The sequence below is a fragment of the Artemia sp. Qi Xiang Cuo genome, chromosome 10, assembly GCF_049724085.1.
Source record: "Artemia sp. Qi Xiang Cuo chromosome 10, ASM4972408v1, whole genome shotgun sequence".
NCBI classification, from domain to species: Eukaryota; Metazoa; Arthropoda; class Branchiopoda; order Anostraca; family Artemiidae; genus Artemia; species Artemia sp. Qi Xiang Cuo.
Genome location: NC_142803.1, coordinates 41,565,587 through 41,584,569, shown reverse-complemented (window position 1 = coordinate 41,584,569; position 18,983 = coordinate 41,565,587). Strand labels below are relative to the sequence as shown.

At 35.3% G+C, this 18,983-nt stretch overlaps 1 protein-coding gene across 1 annotated transcript in view; it reads left to right on the top strand.

The window, feature by feature from the left end:
- The window catches only part of LOC148947773 (uncharacterized), a 307,493-nt gene that overhangs the window by 145,601 nt on the left and 142,909 nt on the right, over positions 1-18,983 (top strand). The window contains exon 3 of the mRNA XM_089096004.1: positions 8,697-8,962. Coding sequence (XP_088952130.1) covers positions 8,697-8,962 — 266 coding nt within the window. The remainder of the gene's footprint in view (positions 1-8,696; positions 8,963-18,983) is intronic.

Sequence of the window (18,983 nt, the reverse complement as noted above, 5' to 3'; positions counted from 1 at the left end):
CCGGGATCTTTCTTCTAGCAAAAAAAATATATGCAAAATTCCACATTTTTATAGTTAGGAGCTTGAAACCTCTACATGGGCGTCTCGTATTGGAGGAGGGGGTAGGTGGGATCTCTCCATATATTTTAGCTTGTCGTGTAAAATTGACTTGGTAAAATAGTGGTGCAAAGCGCCGCTGTTTTCCTCACTCATTTTTTAGAGGATAAATGGGCTGATTATATACTACGCAATAGCGCTGCCAAAGTAAAGAGCGATGTGAACACAATATATTTTTTTGTTTTGCTTTTAGGCTCTTTTTCTTAGACCAGGGCACTTCGTATAGAAGGAGTTGTTGTAGAAACTTTATAAGTTGTTCATTCCATTGTAAATTGAAAGTTCTAGTGCTCTTTTTAATGGTCAAAAGTGAGTGGCAGGCAATCAGCCATCCCCCCCCCCCACACGACCATCATTTCTCTAGAAATATGCAATCAAAATTTTGAGATAACCCTTTTGTTCATCGCAGTTGAAAGGTCCAAAAATCATGTCTTTGAGGATGAGACCCCCCCCCAGCGCTCAGGACAAGAGTTGTAAGCTATGCACATATAAAGTTCTTATAGAAAAGGTGGTCGTATAAACTCCGAAGGGGGTTCATTGTATTTTACATCAGAAGTTCTGGTTTTCTTTTTAAGAGCCAAGTGATTGGAGGGCAACTACCCCCACCCCATGTCATTTTTGCCCCAAATATATCCTATAGAAATTTCGAGATAGGCATTGGTTCAAAAAATAGTCCAAGGTCACATAACAAAGCCTTTGGGATTAACACAACTCCCAGTGTCTGAGGGCAAGGGTTGTAAGCTATGCCCTGGGGGCGTATAAGGTTTTTTATAGCTGGGGTGGTCGTGTGAACTTTAGAGGAGGCTTATTTAATTGGAAATGTATAGTTCTAGTTACCCTTTAAGAGTCAAAAGTGGTGGAGGGCATCTACACCCATCCCTGACATCCTCTTTTTCCCGACCGTATCCGATCAAAATTATGAGAAAGCCATTTTGTTCACAATAGTCCAAAGAACATATAACAATGTCTTCAAGCTGGATATAGCCCCCCAGAGCCCAGGGGCAATGGTTGTAATTCATTCTCAGGGGCAAATAAGATTTTTATGGAACAGGTGATTTTATGATTTTTGGATCGGATGTTGTTCATCTGATTGAAAGTTGCAAGTTCTAGTGCCCTTTTTAAGAGTCAAAAGTGAATCGAGGGCAACCAGTCTCTCCCCAAGCCTATCCTCCCCAAAACACATCCGATCAAAAGTTTAAGAGATATATTTTGTTGATCATTGTTTAAATGTCCAGTAATTTTGTCTTGGGGATGTTAACCTCCCCACAGTCCTTAGGGCAAGGGCTATAAGTTAGGTAATTCGTTTATTGTCTACACATAGTATAGTTACTGAGAAAGGTATGCACGTTTGAACTTTACTTTTCAAAAAGAGGAAGGGCGTTTGAAAGAATATTGATGGGATTGCTAAGCTAAACCAAAACATGTTATGTGTGTACGGATTGTCAAAATGGCCTAACTCAGGAATGACTGTGTATGACACATTCAGGGAATGATAAGGGAGATGATCCAAAAGGCAATATTTGCATGCTACAACTACTGCTATAATTGCCACCACATTCACTGCTTCCACTACTACTGCACTACTTCATTTACAATATTGAAGCTAAATTTGAACTAAATCTAAAGACACTAAGTGCATGTACACTGTCAAAAGAGCGTATCTCAAGAATTGATTTGGGTATTAAGCTGGAAGTTTCTAAGAATACTTAAAAGGGAACATCATCTGACCAAAAGGCAATATTTACACGCACCGGGTAATACTACTACCACTGCTGCATTTACTATTACTGTTACTACTTCAACTACTACTTCTATTACAACTGCTTGTAAGGCTAAGAGCATTCGGATGAAGATTTCAAAAAGCGTATGAACAAACAGGTTATCAAAAGGACATATCTGCAATGTCATAGCAATGGCTAATTGTATTTAGTTAAAGCTTCAAAGACTTGATGAAAGGGATGTTCTACTGACCAAAAGGCAATACGTTAATACTACTACTGCTGCTAGCACAACCCATATTATTATTAATACTACTACGAGTAATACCGATACTACTACTGTTACTAGTGTTATAACTATGCCTAAGGGTATGAAGGTGAAATTTCCGAAAAATTTTGAGGATTAAAAGTGAACAGAATCGCAATACGGTTTCTGTATACAGGCTGTCAAAAGGTCGTAACAGCAATATCTTAGGAACAGTTTGCTGTTTGAAGTTGAAACTAACAGGGCTTGTTGTGGAGGATGTTGAACTAACCTAAACAAAATATTTGCATCCTAAAGCTACTGCTTCTACTCATATTACTACAACTGCCTGTATTATTATTGCTCCTACTCCTACTACTGCCTCTAAAGCTAATTGAACCACTATTAATTTGAATGATACTGCTAGTACTGCTGCTAGTAAAACTAAAGATATTAAGGCGAATAATTTGGCATATATTGAAACTGTACGGAACTAAATCGAAGCACACTATGTCCATACAGGTTGTCATAGGAGTGTATCAGAAATGCTTTAGGAACAGTGACGGTATTAAGTTGAAACTTTCAGTGTGTGTTGAAGGGGATGTCGAAAAAACCAAAGATGCTATGCACATAGTGCTACTAATGCTACTACAACAATTGCTGCTACGCAAGCTAAGAGTATTAAGTGAAGGTTTTAAGGAATATGTAGGCTGATGTTGAACTAAATCAGAACAAACTAAGAGCACATAGATTTTCACAAAGGTGACAAAGCAATATCTCAAGAACGGCTGACATTATCAAGTTAGACCTTTAAAGGGCTTGGCACTTGTAGCTGATTTCGGGGACCAATTTCAGCATCAGTGAACAAACTATAGCGGTAAGAAAAATTTGCTTAAAGAAAAATTTACTGCGCGAGATTTTCAAAACAAAATATCGTGGACACAAATAGTCAACTGGAGTTTATTAATAGTTGCATGATTGATCTCAGCTTAGTTCTTAGCCCAGCAGCGGGGTCTTTCACCACAGACATCTCTGGCTGACTATTAATTTTTATCCCTATTTTTTTTGTGATGATCATGATGAAAATCGGCCCTGATTTTTCCGAAAACTAGAAAATTTTTCAAGCTCACATCGACGCCGATTTCTTTTAAAATCAGCGCTGATTAGGAAATCAGTTCCTGAAATCAGCTACGTGTGCCCAGCCCTTAAGGGTAAGTCGTGGTGGATTTTGAACGGACGCTAAGGGTGTTCATGTGAAACTTTTAGGGAACGCTTAAGAGTTGCTTCATTTAAACGAAAAACTGAAGACATGCAGGTTTTCAAAATGGTTAATAAGGAAAATCATAGGTAGCACCGCTCTATAGTGTCTAGAAATATCCTTGAAACATTTAAAGGAGCTAACTTGATTCAAAATCAAAAGTTCTAGCACTTTTTAAGAGTAAAAAGATATTGGAGGGCAAGTAGTCCTCCTACATTTAAACGAAAAACTGTAGACATGCAGGTTTTCAAAATGGTTAATAAGGAAAATCATAGGTAGCACCGCTCTATAGTGTCTAGAAATATCCTTGAAACATTTAAAGGAGCTAACTTGATTCAAAATCAAAAGTTCTAGCACTTTTTAAGAGTAAAAAGATATTGGAGGGCAAGTAGTCCTCCTACAAAGCCCATTCTTCTCCCTATCAAGTTAAGTGTGGTGTACCTCAGGGATCTGTCTTGGGACCACTTTTGTACCTTGTGTATTTTGATTCAATGCGTTTTTACTTACCAGAGTATTTTATCACGACTTTCGTTGATGATACTGTTTTGACTTTGTCTAGTGGACTGATTGATGATCTATTTTTGAAAGTAAATAGGGTTTTAAAGTCATTTTATGTATTTACAAGTTTAAGACTTTTGTCAGTGAATGTTAAAAAAACTAATTTTATGATTTTTAGGAGAGTTGGTAAGCCTCCGAGTGTTGATGGACAGATATTTTTTAATGGTAAGCCTTTGTCACAGGTGCATGAGGTGCATTATTTGGACTTCCAGCTTGATTGTAATTTGTCTTGGAAGCACCATAGTGATCTTGTTGTAGCTAAAGTTGCTAGAGGTCTGGGAATTTTGCGTCGTTTGAAGCATTTTTTACCACTATCGGTTCTTTTATTATTGTATCATAGTATTGTTGCGCCTTATATTTCTTATGGTTGTGTCATTTTGTCTAGCAATTTTTATGCAAATTTCAAAAGAGTGAAGATTTTACAAAATAAAACAGTACGTCTTCTTGGGAATTATATAGAAAATGTGAATGATACCACGTCATGTTTTAAAAAATTAAGAGTGCTTAACATTGGTCAGATTCGCGATTACAAAGCTGCTATTTTTGCCTATAGATGTTGGAATGATGTATGTCCTCCAGTTTTTACAAATTTTTTTCGCGTAAATAGTTCACTCCACAGGTATGCGACTAGTGAGGCGGAAAATTTTACGGTTGAGTATCGAGACACCACACGTGCAGGTTTCGGGATTCGGTATTTGGCTCCGGCTATTTGGAATGATATCCCAGTTGGCGTTCGGGAAGCTGAACACATTCGGTCGTTTAAAGTAAAAATAAAAAACAATTTATTTGGCGAGGGGATGTAATTTATTTTTATTTTAATAATTAATGTCTTAATTTTTTTTTCTTTTATTAATAGTTTTTGGTATTATTGTTTAAATTGAGAGAGTGTGTTCATGTATTTTTTCAGGTCTTTTTTTTTTTTTTGAAAATTATATTTTTGAGAGGTTGAGAATTAGGGGATTGCAGCCATCTTTCATCAGGCTTTTTGAGCCTTCCCCGGGCGGTTGCTTGTATATAGTTTATTTTGTAATTATTAGTAAATAAAGCAAGTCAAGTCATGTCAAAATTTTGAGTCATCCATTTTGTTCAGCATAGCACATAGGTCCAGCAACTATGCATCTAGGGACATTGGGCTTATCAACCCCCAACAATTGTGCAATTCGCTGATTCTACTCTAAAACTTGATGTTGCTTTAAAACTAATTCAAAAGGCATTGTGTGTATGGTTGCCAATGAGACACCTCAGCAGTATATCGAGAACGACCGGGAGTATTAAGTTGACAATTTTGAGTTATTACTATTACTAGTTCTGCTCTTACAATCAAAGTAAATCAAAAGAGTGTAAGTATGTCTGGTTTCTCAATTAGCATAGACAGAATTTTTTGGGAATGATATCAAGTTTTGTTTTTTGTTCAACTTTAGGAGGTATAAAATTAAATTAAATAATACTATTTTTATCAGGATTAAAGCTGTTGAAAAAGTTTCTGCAAGATATAAATGGCGAACCAGACTTTGGATTCTTGTAGGAAAAAACGAAATAATATATAATATTATTTTTTTTCCCATGAAAAAGGCTATGTTAACAAAAAACGAACAGCTATTAATTTAAATTTTTTTTTACCCAGAACACGTTTTCAAAGAAAATTACAGAGCTCCATTAAGCCAAAAATGAGCAGAAATAACATTTAATAATCTTCCAATTCGAAAACTACCACAAATCACCCTCAATAAATAAATAAAACTAAAAATGAACCGAAATTACAACAAATAACCGATTTAAACTCAAGAGGAACAAAATTTATCATGAATAGGGCCGACAACCTCTTGCCTTCTCGAGAACATAACTTGTACTTTACTTAAAACGAAATACATTTTGAATGTTTTCACTTTTTTCTTTAATAAATAAAAAATTATTAAATCTTTAAGGAATAAAAATCAGTATATGTATTTTGAACTGACAATCCCCGGTCATTTCTTTTTTTTTCAGTACAGCGCAAATTTTGTTTCATTTATTTAATGATGGTGATTTGTGTTAGTTTTCGAACAGTTCGTGGTAACTAACTGTAGGTAAGGAGTGATGCGGCTCCATGGTTAATAAAACTCTAAAAATAAAAAGAATTTTGATGTCAATAGATATATTAAAGGAATTGGCTTATTATGCTGATTCGAAATATATAAGATTCATTAAGTTAAGTGTTACACCTCAAATGCTACGAATCGGAGAAAATTTGCCTGGTATTTAAAGAAAAAACGGGGAAAACATTTTCTGAAAGTCACGGGATATTAAAAATTACGCCATCAAAAAATTACGCAGTTTCAAAACCTCATCTGCAAAACTTAGAATTCTGTATTTATTGTCAGAATGAAAATCACCAGAATGTTTTTTTTTGTTTTTTTGTTTCTCCCATGGGTGATAGCATCGAACCGATAGTCCTAGAATGTCGGTAAAGGGCTTATTTGAAGAGAATTACAACTTCTAGTGCCCTTTTTGAATGACCTTTGTCCTTTGTGTACGTATAGTATTTGTTATTGGTAAGTATACAGAAATTTTTTTTTGGAAGGGGTTGAATTTTCTGCGGGGGATTTTCTACAGTGATAATTTTCCCTGGGGAGGGAAATACTCAGAGGTGAACTTTCCAGAGGAAATTTTTCACTGGGAGGATTTGACAGAATTCCTATACAAGGTTATTTTTGTTTGTCTTACTTTTTGTTGTCCTTTTTGCCAACTCAATTTTGCATTTGAAGATGTGTTAGGGGAATTATCCGGAGACTATTTCTAGTGTGTTTATATTAAGAACATTTTTTTAAGAACGGCTCCTGAAACACAAATGCCGTTTAAGTATTATTAGAAGCTTTTTTAAAAGTGCTAAAAGCTATAGCATAAAGAGCAAGGTATTGAGGAGGAGGCAACCCCTTTTGGCTATGGAATAATGGAATAATTTCTATTCGTTTTTGTGTTTTAATGTAGTTTCTTACTTTCAGCTAAATAAACATGTCTGTTTTTATTTAATACGCTTAGAAGATTATTTGACTTTATTTCAGCTAATTTTTGGCTTAATGGAGCTCTTTACTTTTCTTTGAAAAGCTTGTTATGTGGTTTTTTTTTTAATTAATCAACATAAATAGTGGGAATCAATTGAAGAACATCGGTCTCTGTTGGTATAAAAAATAATGTAATATGGATAGCGAAATCACACAAATTAGTAGGTAATAATTTCACGCCAGTCAGTGAAATCCATTGGATCTTCCGTCTCCCGTACATTTTGGCAAGTGACACTTCATTGGAAAACCTAGAGGCATTAAGTAAAATATTTCTCTCGGATCATCGATTGAAAGCTCTTCCTTTTTTTATTAAACAACAAAAAAAACACGTTTTTTTTAACTGAAAGTAAGGAGCGACATTAAAACTACGCGTAAAGAGCGAGGCGTTGAGGAAGTTTTTTTTTATTTCTGAACGTTTATGAATTAATACAGGTTTTAGTTTTTGCTCACGGTACATGAATAATTAAAACGAAATTTGCATATTAATTTTACTTTTTCTTTGGTGAAATGGGTTCCTCGAAAGTTGTTCAATTTTATTTACGAAGGTTTTTATTAGTAATAAATATACGCAGCTTACGAATTAACTAACGTAACGAACTTCTACCCTCGTATATTTTTATTACGTATATTAGGGGGTTCGCCCCCTAGTCAATATCTCGCTCTTTACGCTAAAGTTCAGATTTTGTTCCAATTCTTTAAGAATGACCTATTAATCACAAAGGCTGTTAATTAGAATAAATAGCTCTTATGAAATTTCTAAGAAAACTTTAGCGTAAAGAGCTGGGTATTGACCAGAGGGTAAACCCAATCATATACGTAACAATTTATGTTCGTTTTAAGTTTTGAAGTGCTCCTTATTTTCAGTTGAAAAACTTTTTTTTTGTTTAATTTCTGATCGTTTTTTTTTTAAATAATGCTGGGAAATTCGGTACCCCCTTCATAGCAATGTCCCTTCCCCCATGAAAACTTCCTCCATAGAAAGATCCTCCCAAGTAATCTCCAACCCACCCTCCCCCACTACCAAAAAAAATCTTCCCTGAAAATGTCTGCATACTTCCCAGTAACCAATACTATATTTAAACATTGGGCAAAGTTTATAAATTGCAGCCCTTCCCCTGGGGACTGTGGGGGATTAATCCTCATTAAAGACACTGTTATTATATTTTTCGACCATTCTGAACAAAATTGATATCTCAAAATTTTGGTCGGGTGACTTTGGGAAAAATATGAGAGTGCGAGGGGGCCTAGTTGCCCTTCATTTTTTGGTCATTAAAAAGGGCACTATAACTTTTAATTTCTTTCCGAATGAGCCCTCCTGCGATATTCTAGGACCCCTGGGTAGATACAATCACCCCTGGGAAAAGAAAAAAAAAAAATAAGCACACATCCGTGATCTGGAAAAAAAAAATGCAAAATTCCACATTTTTGCAGATAGGAGCTTGAAACCTCTATCGTAGGGTTCTCTGATACGCTGAATCTGATGGTGTGATTTTCGTTAAGTTTCTATGACTTTTAGAGGGTGTCTCCCCTTTTTTCGAAAATAAGGCAAATTGGCTCAGGCGTGTAACTTTTGATGGTAAGACTAAACTTGATGAAACTTGTATATTTGAAATTGGTATAAAAATTTGATTCTTTTGATGCATCTATTGGTTTCAAAATTCTGTCTTTTAGAGTTTCGGTTACTATTGAGCCGGGTCGCTCCTTACTTACAGTTCGTTACCACGGACTGTTTGATTACGTGCAATATTATATAATCGGCTGCATGATATCTGTCTTTCTTTCAGGCAAGACACTTATTCAGTAATATCCGAGGTGCTTCCATTGGATGTAAATAACTCTCTTGACTTTTCCTCGGCTGGGGAAATGAAGCTTGAAGACCTGATCATGCCTAATGAAGATGCAAATGAAAGAGCTGAATTCACTGAACCGCTGCATGACTCAGGAACTAGCATGGATGAAAAGTTATCAGAAGTCAGAGAAATATTGGTGAAAAACTATAATAGGCTTCCAGAGGGTAAAAAAAGAGACAAGATAATAGAGTTGTCGAAAGGTATGGTTATTACTTCTTGGGAATGTACCTAAAATTCAGTTTTGTAAGAGGAGTGTTAAAACTAATGTAGCGGTTTTCAAAGTTCTGTTGTAGTAGCCACAAAAGGGAAGGAGAGAGGAGGCATAAGTTGACTCAGAAGATCACAACGAAAATTTGAGCAGTCGTCACCTAAAATATAGTTTTGTTTTGGCTGCCCACCCCCTTAAAGAAAAATCCTCTGCATCTTCCCTCCAAAGTAACAACTCACCGAAAGGTAAAACAAGCTAAGCTAAGGATTGTGAATTTCTATTACCACATATTGGGAGAGTGATCTATAAAACTGTTCAAGCGATCTTCTTTGAAAAGTTGTAGAAATATTGAAAAAAATTTCTTTTCTTTTTTCTTATCTTTTCATATCCTGAATCTGCTCTCGCTCTGAACACTGTGCAGCTACGTCCTTTAAAATTATATTCTTAAAAAAAAACAAATATTTTTATGTAATCTTTACAAATATGAGGAAGGGGGTAGTCCAATCTACTCTTCAGACTCACAACTTGCTAACTCACTATCTCACCTCATATCATAGGCATTACCATAGCGGTAGGCTACTTAAGTAAAGAACGATGTAATTCGGCACATGAATTATTTATTTATTTGTTTCAGGCCAGGGCACTTCGTTTAGAAGTGGTGGTCGTAGAAACTTCGAAATGGGTTCATTTGATTGGAAATTAAAAGTTCTAGCGCCCTTTTTAAGAGTCAAAAGCGATTAGAGGGCAGCCAGCAATACCCCACACACATCATTTCCTCAAACACATCCAATCAAAATTTTGAAGTAGACATTTTGTTCAACATAGTTGAAAGGTTCAGTAATTATGTCTTTGGGGTTGGCAGCCTCCTCTGGTAAGTCCCATGGGAAAGAACTATAAAGTATACTAGTCGCTCATTATTCATATTAGGTTTTTTTTTATGGAAGGGGTGGTTGTATAAATTTCGGAGGGTGGCTCATTTGATTGGAAACCAGAAGTTCGAGTGTCCTTTTCAAGAGTCAAAAACGGTCGAAAGGCATCCAACAGAAATTTTGAGATAGTCATTTTATTCAAAATCGTCAAAAATCATATAACAAGGCCTTCGGGGTTGAAAAAAACCCCAAGGGCTTAGGAGCAAGGGTTGTAAGTAACGCGGGGGAACATAAGGGTTTTATGGAAGAAATGGTTTTGTAAACTTTAGAGGAGACTCATTTGATTGGAAATTGAATACTCTAGTTCCCTTTTAAGAGTCAAAAGTGATGGAAGACAACTAGCCCCCCCCCCCAAAAAAAGCCGTCTTTTCTCCAAACGTATCTGATTTAGATTGTGATATAGCCATTTTATTAGAAATAGTCCGAAGAATATATGACACTACCTCTAGGGTTATAAAACAGGGTCTAGGGGCAAGGCTAGTAAGTTCTGCACCAGTGCATATAAGGTTTTTATAGAATGGATGGTCGAATAAACTTTGAATAGAGCTCATTGGATCGGAAATATTGGAAGTTCTAGTGCCTTCTTAAAGAGTCAAAAGTGATTGGAAGGCCACAAGTCTTCACCACACTCATCATATCAAAAAACATCTAGTCAAAATTTTGAGACAGCTACTTTGCACAACAAAGTGTCAAAAGGGCGTAACTCCGAAATGACTAAGTATATTGATTTAGTACTTTCAGGAAATGATAAGTGAGATGATCAATTAACCAGAAAGGCAATATTTGCACACTACTACTGCTACTACAGCTACCACCACAACTCCTGCTACCACAACTAATCCTACTACTACCACTACTTCCGCTAGAAATAGTGCTTCTGTAGCTAGTAGTAGCAAGGCTGAGGATATTATAATAAACATCTCAGGATACGTTGAGGTAAAAATTGAACTAAATCAAAACATACTATGTGCATACAAGTTGTTGATACTGGCGTATCATCAATGTCTTTGGAACGACTTACCGTATCAAGAGGAAACTTCTGCGGCATCACGAGTGGGATGTTCAACTTACCGAAAGGCAACATGTACCCACTACTACTGCTATTAATACTGCTGGCACTATTGTTACTACTACTACTAATAAAACACTATTATTACTACTACTGTTCTTACTTCTGCCACTACTGTACAATTTAGGCAATGCGTATGAAGGTGAAAATTTGACAGAATATTTAGGGGGAAACTGAACAAAATCAAAAAATACTTTGTTTATGCGGATTGTCAAAAGGGCTTATTCCCAGAATTGATTTGGGTATTAAGTTGGAACTTCAAGAGAATGCTTAAAGGGGAAGATAAATTGACAAAAACGTAATATGTGAATGTCACTACTACCACTGCTACTTTTACTGAGACTACTACTACTACTACTACTGTGCTGCTCCTACTAAACTACTCCAGCTTCTACTTCAATTACTGCAATTTGTAAGGCCAAGAGTATTAAGATAAAAAGAGTGTCAAAAGAGGGCCATTGGGCACATCAGCAATGTTTTTGGGACGGCTTACCGTATCAAGGTGAAACGTCTGGGGCATCATGAGGGGGATGTTCAGTTGACCAAAAGGCAAAGTATAGACACTTCTACTGTTATTAATACTGCTCCTTCTACTAGTAACACTGCTACTACTACAACATTACTGCTGCTAGTACTTCTCCCACTATATCCACAACTACTGTGACACTATAGTACTAATAAACAAAAAACAAGTTTTTTTTTAGTGAAAGTAAGGAGCGACATTTAAAACTTAAAACGAACAGAAATTATTCCGTATATGAAAGGGGCTGTCCCCTCCTCAACGCCTGGCTCTTTAGGCTAAAGTTTTTTACTGTTTAAAGAAAATAGAGTTGTGAAAATGAGTCAAACCTTAGCGTAAAGAGCGATGCTTTGAGGAGGGGACATCCCCTTTCATATACGAAATAATTTCTGTTCGTTTTAAGTTTTAATGTCGCTCCTTACTTTCAGTTAAAAAAAATTGCTTTTTTTATTTAGTTTTTGAACTTTTTGAATTAATGCAAGTTTTGATTTTTGCTCACCGTAGATCAATAATTAAAACAAAATTTGCATATTAATTTTACTTTTATTTGGTTAAATGGCTTTCTCGAAAGTTGTTTAATTTTATTTATGAACGTTTATATCAGTAATAACTATACGCAACTTTCAAATTAACAAATGTAACGAACTTCTATATTCATATATTTCTAATACGTAATTTAGGGGGTTCACCTCCTAGTCAATACCTCGCTTTTTACGCTGAAGTTCAAATTTTGTTCGAACTCTCTAAAAATGACCTCTTAATCACAAAGGCCGTTAATTAGAATAAATAGCTCTAATGAAAGTACTAAAAAAAAATCTCTGGCTTAAAGAGCGAGGTATTGACTAGGGGGTGAACCCAATCATATACGTAATAATTTCTCTTCGTTTTAAGTCTTGTTGTTGCTCCTTACTTTCATTTGAAAAACTTTTTTTTTATTTAATTTCTGATCGTTTTTTAAGTAATGCTGGGAAATTCGGTGCCCCCTTCATAGCAATGTCCCTTCCACCATGAAAAGTTCCTCCATGGAAAGATCCTCCTACATAACCCCCTACCAGAAAAAATCCCCCTGAAAACATCTGTATACTTCCCAATAACAAATAGTATATGTAAACATTGGGTAAAGTTAATAACTTTCAGCCCTCCCTCTGGGGACTTTGTTGGAGTACGTTATTCTAAAAGACATAATTATCATATTTTTGACCATGCTGAACAAAATGGCTATCTCAAAATTTTGATCGGGTGACTTTGAGAAAAATGAGCGTGGGAGGGGGCCTAGTTGCCCTCCATTTTTGGTCACCTAAAAAGGGCACTAGAACTTTTAATTTCCATTCGAATGATCCTTCCCACGATATTCTAGGACCACTGGGTCAATACAATCACCCCTGAAAAAAAAAATAATAATAAAAAAAAAATAAATAAACACGCATCCGTGATCTTTCTTCTGGCAAAAAATGCAAGGTTCCACATTTTTGCAGATAGGAGCTTGAAACCTCTACAGTAGGGTTCTCTCATACGCTGAATATGATATTGTGATTTTCATAAAGGTTCTCTAATTTTTAGGGGGTGTTTCCCACATTTTTCGAAAATCAGGCAAATTTCCTCAGGTGCGTAACTTTTGATGGGTAGGACTAAACTTGATGAAATTTATACATTTGAAATTAGTATTAAAATCTAATTCTTTTAATGTATCTATTGGTATCAAAATTGCGTTTTTAGAGTTTCGGTTACTATTGAGCTGGGTCGCTCCTTACTTACAGTTAGTTACCACGAACTGTTTGATTAAGGCTAAGTACTGTTAAAACTAAGGTGAGAGAATATTGATGGCAAATTTGAATCATATCGTAAGACACTATGTACATTCAGATTGTCAAAAGGGCATATCTCAAGGATTGATCATATTAAAGGGCATATATTGATCATATATATCCTCGCTGCTACTAATACTACTATTACTGTTACATTTACTGATTCTACTATTGCTATTGCTCTAACAAGTACCTTTATTACAACTACTTGCAAGGCTAAAAACATAAAGATGAAAATTTCAAAAAGGATATGAATATACAGGTTATCAAAGGGATTCATCGACAATGTCATAGCAATGATGAATTGTATTATGTTGAAACTCCCAGGATTTAATGAAAGAGATGCTCAACTGACAAAAGATAATATGTTAATGCTACTGCTGCTAATAGTACTAGTACTCTTAATACTACTACTAGTACTACTAATACTAATACCACTACTGTAACTACTATTACAACTATACCTAAGAGGAATTTTAGTTAACTACTATTGCAACTATACCTTTCAGGGAAACTTTCGGGGAAGGTGAATTGAATCACATCAAACCATATGTATGTAGTTTGGCAAAAAGGATATATCATAGATAGTAATATAATTTAAACTTTTAAAGAAGCTAGTTCTTTAGGAAATTAAAAGTTCTAGTGGGCTTGTGTAAGAATAAAAAGTGCTTAGAGAGCAAGGAACATTCCTCCTTAATCCATAATTTTCCCTACTCGTGTTAATTTTTGCTTGTTTTTTTAGTTTGACGCTGTTATTTGTTGTAATTTCTGTTGGTTTTGGGTTTCATTTATTTATTGATGGGGATTTGTGATAGTTTTACGCTTGTTAGGTTATTCAAATTTATATCTGCTCGTTTTTGGTTTAATGTCGTTCTTTACGTTTCTTTGAAAAACTTATTTTGAGAAAAAGTTTTTTCAATTAATCTAAATAACACTAAGAAGTTAAGGACTAAGTTAAAAAAAGTCACAAAAAATGCTGCTCTAACCTGTGCAACATATTGTCCTTATGAGAGTTGTTGTCTCCCATAGCCATGAAAAGCCTTTCCAAGGCAGATTATTACGCTATCTGAGCTAGAAAACCTAAAAGCTTTGACCAAATAATTAAATTCTGGCATTAGTTTGCTTTACAACACTTTGTAAAGTTATCTGTCGCCTCTTAACAAGCCAGTCTGCATCCTGAAAACAAGATACGGTAAAATTTTGCTAGCCCAATACTTCCCGTTAAGATGATGCGAAAGCATTGTAACATTTAGAGCTCATTTTCATTGCCTAGAAAGCGTGTTGTTTTTTCTCCACCAATTTTTCCTGCATCAAATTTTATTTCTGCTTTTTAACCCACTTGCGTAAATGCAGATGCAAACTAGCCTGGTCTTTGAAGGAGGAGAATGGGAAACACATCGAAAAATTAACATTTTATGCTGTTATTTCTGATTTTAAAGAATCGGTACCCCTGTCGCGTTCACTGGGCTGGTATGTATAGTCAGTCCGTTGTATTTTTGCTTTTCGCTGGATACTTAAGGTCTTGTCCTCTTCGATTTTTGACTCCATTACAAGCCACTCGCTCTGATAACTTTACCATTTTGCAAAGGAAGCAACCGATCATTTTTTTTTCCAATGGAGATACAATTTATTCACAAAAAAAAATCAACAAAAAAGCATTAAGCCTAGTAACATGGGTTTGAACTGCCACTCTGAAAAAAACTTACATCCACTTACATCAGTGCATTCGGGTTCCCATTTTACAACAAAACAAAAAAAAGTGTATAAAACATATTTAACATATAGAACTACTTGAGAAAAAAATAGAATCATTAGAATCATTGGATAATTAATTGTTTATCATCATTGGATACTCAATGCCTAATCGTGAGATAAGAAATACCAACGAGAACCAAGTTGAGACAAATATATTTACTTTGCTTGGGCGTGTGAAATTTATAAATTTCTTTCTTCCTCTGAAAGTTTGACATTTAAAATGATCAACTAGCCTACACTGAAATTAGATTTAATTATTCTTTTTGTTGGAAAACTAAAGGTGGTCTGTAAAGACCTTCTCTAAAACCGAGTTGCTATGACAACTCCCTTTTTGTTATTCTTTGTTTCTTTGCCATCTTCCTCTTCCTTTTTTCTAGGCAACGATACGACAGGCTACTGGAAAAGTAAAGACTAATTTATTTTCTGCTATAAGAGTAATTTGCTGGAAATTTATTCTGCAAACTAGATGGATATAAATTTTCCTATTTCTCTTAAATTTGTAAAATAATTGTTCCTAATATCTAGCATACCATAGGTAGCGCATTCGCGCTGCCTAAGTAAACAACGATGTTGGTACAATGTATTGTTCTTTTTTGTTTTTTTTTTCTTTAGACCAGGGCACTTCGTATCAAAGGAGTTGTCGTAGAAACTTCGAAAAAAGCTCATTCGATTGGAAATTAGCGTGGCTCGTGCCCTTTTTAATAATCGAAAGTGATTGGAAGGCACTTAACACCCCTTCCACGCCCACCATTTCCCCAAACACATCCAAACAAAATTTTGAGATAGCCATTTTGTTCAGTGTAGTTGATTTCCACATAGAGATTATGTTTTTGAGGAGGACACTCCCCCACAGCCCTCAGGACAAAGGCTTTTAGTTATGTCCTGGGGGCATATAAGGTTTTTATAGATAGCGATATTATAGAAACTTCAAAAAGTGCTCATTCTATTGGAAATTAGAAGGGCTTGTGCCCTTTTTAATAGTCGAAAATGATTGGAGGATAATTAACACCCCTCTAACAACCACCAGTTCCCCAAAAACATCCAGTCAAAATTTTGAGATAGCCATTTTGTTTGAAGTAATTAAAACGTCTGGAAATTATATTTTTGAGGATGACGCTCCTCCCACAGCCCTCAGGGCAAGGTTTGTAAATGCCCTTGGGGTATATGAGGTTTTTTCTTATAGAAACCTTGTCGTAGAAACTTCAAAAAGGGGTTATTCAATTGGAAATTGAAAGGGCTAGTGCCCTTTTTAATAGTCGAAAGTGATTGGAGGGAAAATAACACCCTCTTACGCCCACCATTTACCCAAACACATCCAATCAAAATTTTTATATAGCCATTTCAATCAACGTAGTTGAAAGGGCCGGACATTATGTCTTTGAGAATGACAATCCCCGAAGCCCTCAGGCAAAGGGTTGTGAATTTTGCCCTGGGAGCATGCAATGTTTTTATAGAAAGTGCTGTCTTAGAAACTTCAAAAAGGGGTCATTCAGTTGGAAATTCAAAGGGATAGTGCCCTTTTTAATAGCAGAAGGTGATAGGAGGGCAACTTACCCCCCTCTTATGCCCAACACTTACCCAAACACAACCAATCAAAATTTTGAGAGAGCCATTTTGTTCAACTTAGTTGAAAGCTCTGGAAATTAGGTCTTTGAGGATGACAACTCCCCTCAAACCCCTCAGGGAAAGGGTTGTAAGTTATGTCCTGGGGGCATGTAAGTTTTTTTTAATAGAAAGCGTTGTCTTAGAAACTTAAAAAAGGGCTCATTATATTGGAAATTGAAAGGACTAGTGCCACTTTTAATAGTCGCAAGTGATTTTAGGGCAACAAACCCCCCTCTCACAGTAGGAATGCATCAGGAGGCGCGATACGTACAACTGTACGTACAACTGGGACGAACAAGATTACATACCTCTTTCTAGGTCAATGACAGGATTAGAATACTGGGCTAACAAGGTGACATCATCAGACTTCTGAGAATTTCAGCAATGAATTTACGTAATTTCTGTTATGACAAAATTCACCCGTGAACATTCCATGACAGCATATTGTCATAAATTTGCAGACAGGATGATGTGTAATTAATACAGACATGAATTGCCTTGAACTTATAGAGGTCCGATTGTGTGAGAATTCATGACAGAAAAATCAATAGGCTTCATAGGAATTTAAAATGTATCTAAGCACAGTTTCTAGACCAAAGAAGACGTCAGAGATTAATTGACATTTGGGTAAGTCTGAGAAGATGGTGAGTCTTAGGGAACATTAAATAAATGCTAGAATGTTAAGCGGGACTCTAAAGAGATAGAATTTTGTGACTTAACGCTAAAAAAAGTTGAAAGTAATAGACTCTTCACTATCAATTTGAACTTATAACTTGACCTAGCTTTACTTCTCGACTGTGTTCTGTATAATACACAAGTACCACCGAGCAGTGTTGTCAATATAAAATATACAATAAAAGAGATAGAAAGTTGTTACTTAACGCTAAAAAGTTGAAAGTAATACACTCATCACAATCAAGATGACCTTGTGACTTGACCTAGCTTTACTTCTCGACTGTGTTCTGTATAATGCACAAGTACCATCGAGCAGTGTTGTCAATATAAAATAAGCAATAAAAGAGATAGAAATTTGTGACTTAAAGCAAAACCTCCAAGGTCCCCTCTCCATAACCTTCAAGGGGGCCCCTCCCTCCATCTTTCTGCCCCCTCCATTTCTTCATACTTTTTGAGCAGTCTCCTTCTAAACTAGCTACAATAGCAACATTTTACCCTGTATTATTAGTATTTTCAAGGGTTTTTGGCAGTCTTGATGGAGCATTCTCCTTCTAAACTAGCTACAATAGCAACATTTTACCCTATATTTTTAGTATTTTCAAGGGTTTTTGATAGCCTTGATGGAGCATTTTCCTTCTAAACTAGCCACAATAGCAACATTCTACCCTATATTATTAGTATTTTCAAGGGTTTTGGTAGCCTTGATGGAGCATTCTCTTTCTAAACTAGCTACAATAGCAACATTTTACCCTATATTATTAGTACTTTCAAGGGTATTGATAGCCTTAATGGAACATTTTCCTTCTAAACTAGCTACAATAACAATATTTTACCCTATACTATTAGTATTTTCATGGGTTTTGGTAATCTTTTTTCCCTCCCAACATTACTTTACGACTTTTTACATACCCCAACACCAGGCAATACTTTTCAAAGGCTTTATTATATCATTTCAGAACAAGTTCTTTCCTTCATATTCCTCTTAAACCTGATTTACAAGTTGTAGTACTCATCTTTTTCACTCCCAATATTTCTTTACGACTTTTTGCATACCCCAACACCAAGCAATACTTTTCAAAAGGCTTTATTATATTATTTCAGAACAAGTTATTTTCTTAATATTCCTCCTAAGCCTGTTTTACAAGTTAAAATACTCATCTTTTTTCACTCCCAACATTACTTTACGACTTTTTTTTTTATTAAAGTTGGGTTTTAGTTTTCAGAAATAAGAACGTCCACGTTTAAAAAACATAGGGTTCCATTAATAATATTTGATTTTCTAATAAAGCTGGGTTTTAGTTTTCAAAAATAAAAACAACCATGTTTAAAATACATCTGATTATTTTTAATAATATTTGAATTCTTTTTTAATAAAGTTGGGTTTTAGTTTTCAGAAATATGAAAAACGACGTTTAAAATACATGTGATTTTATTAATCTCTTCCGTATTTTCTCAACGAAAAGAAATAAGTTACAGATTAATTCTTAATTTTCTCAAAGACATAAAAAATTTAAAGTTCTGTTCTAAATTTTTCCATCGAAGATAGAAAAAGTTATACTTTGACTGTGAATATTCGCCACGAAGATAAAAAGTTCCACTTTAATTCTAAGTTTTCTCAACGAAGTGAAGAAAAGTTCAAGTTCTATTCTGAATTT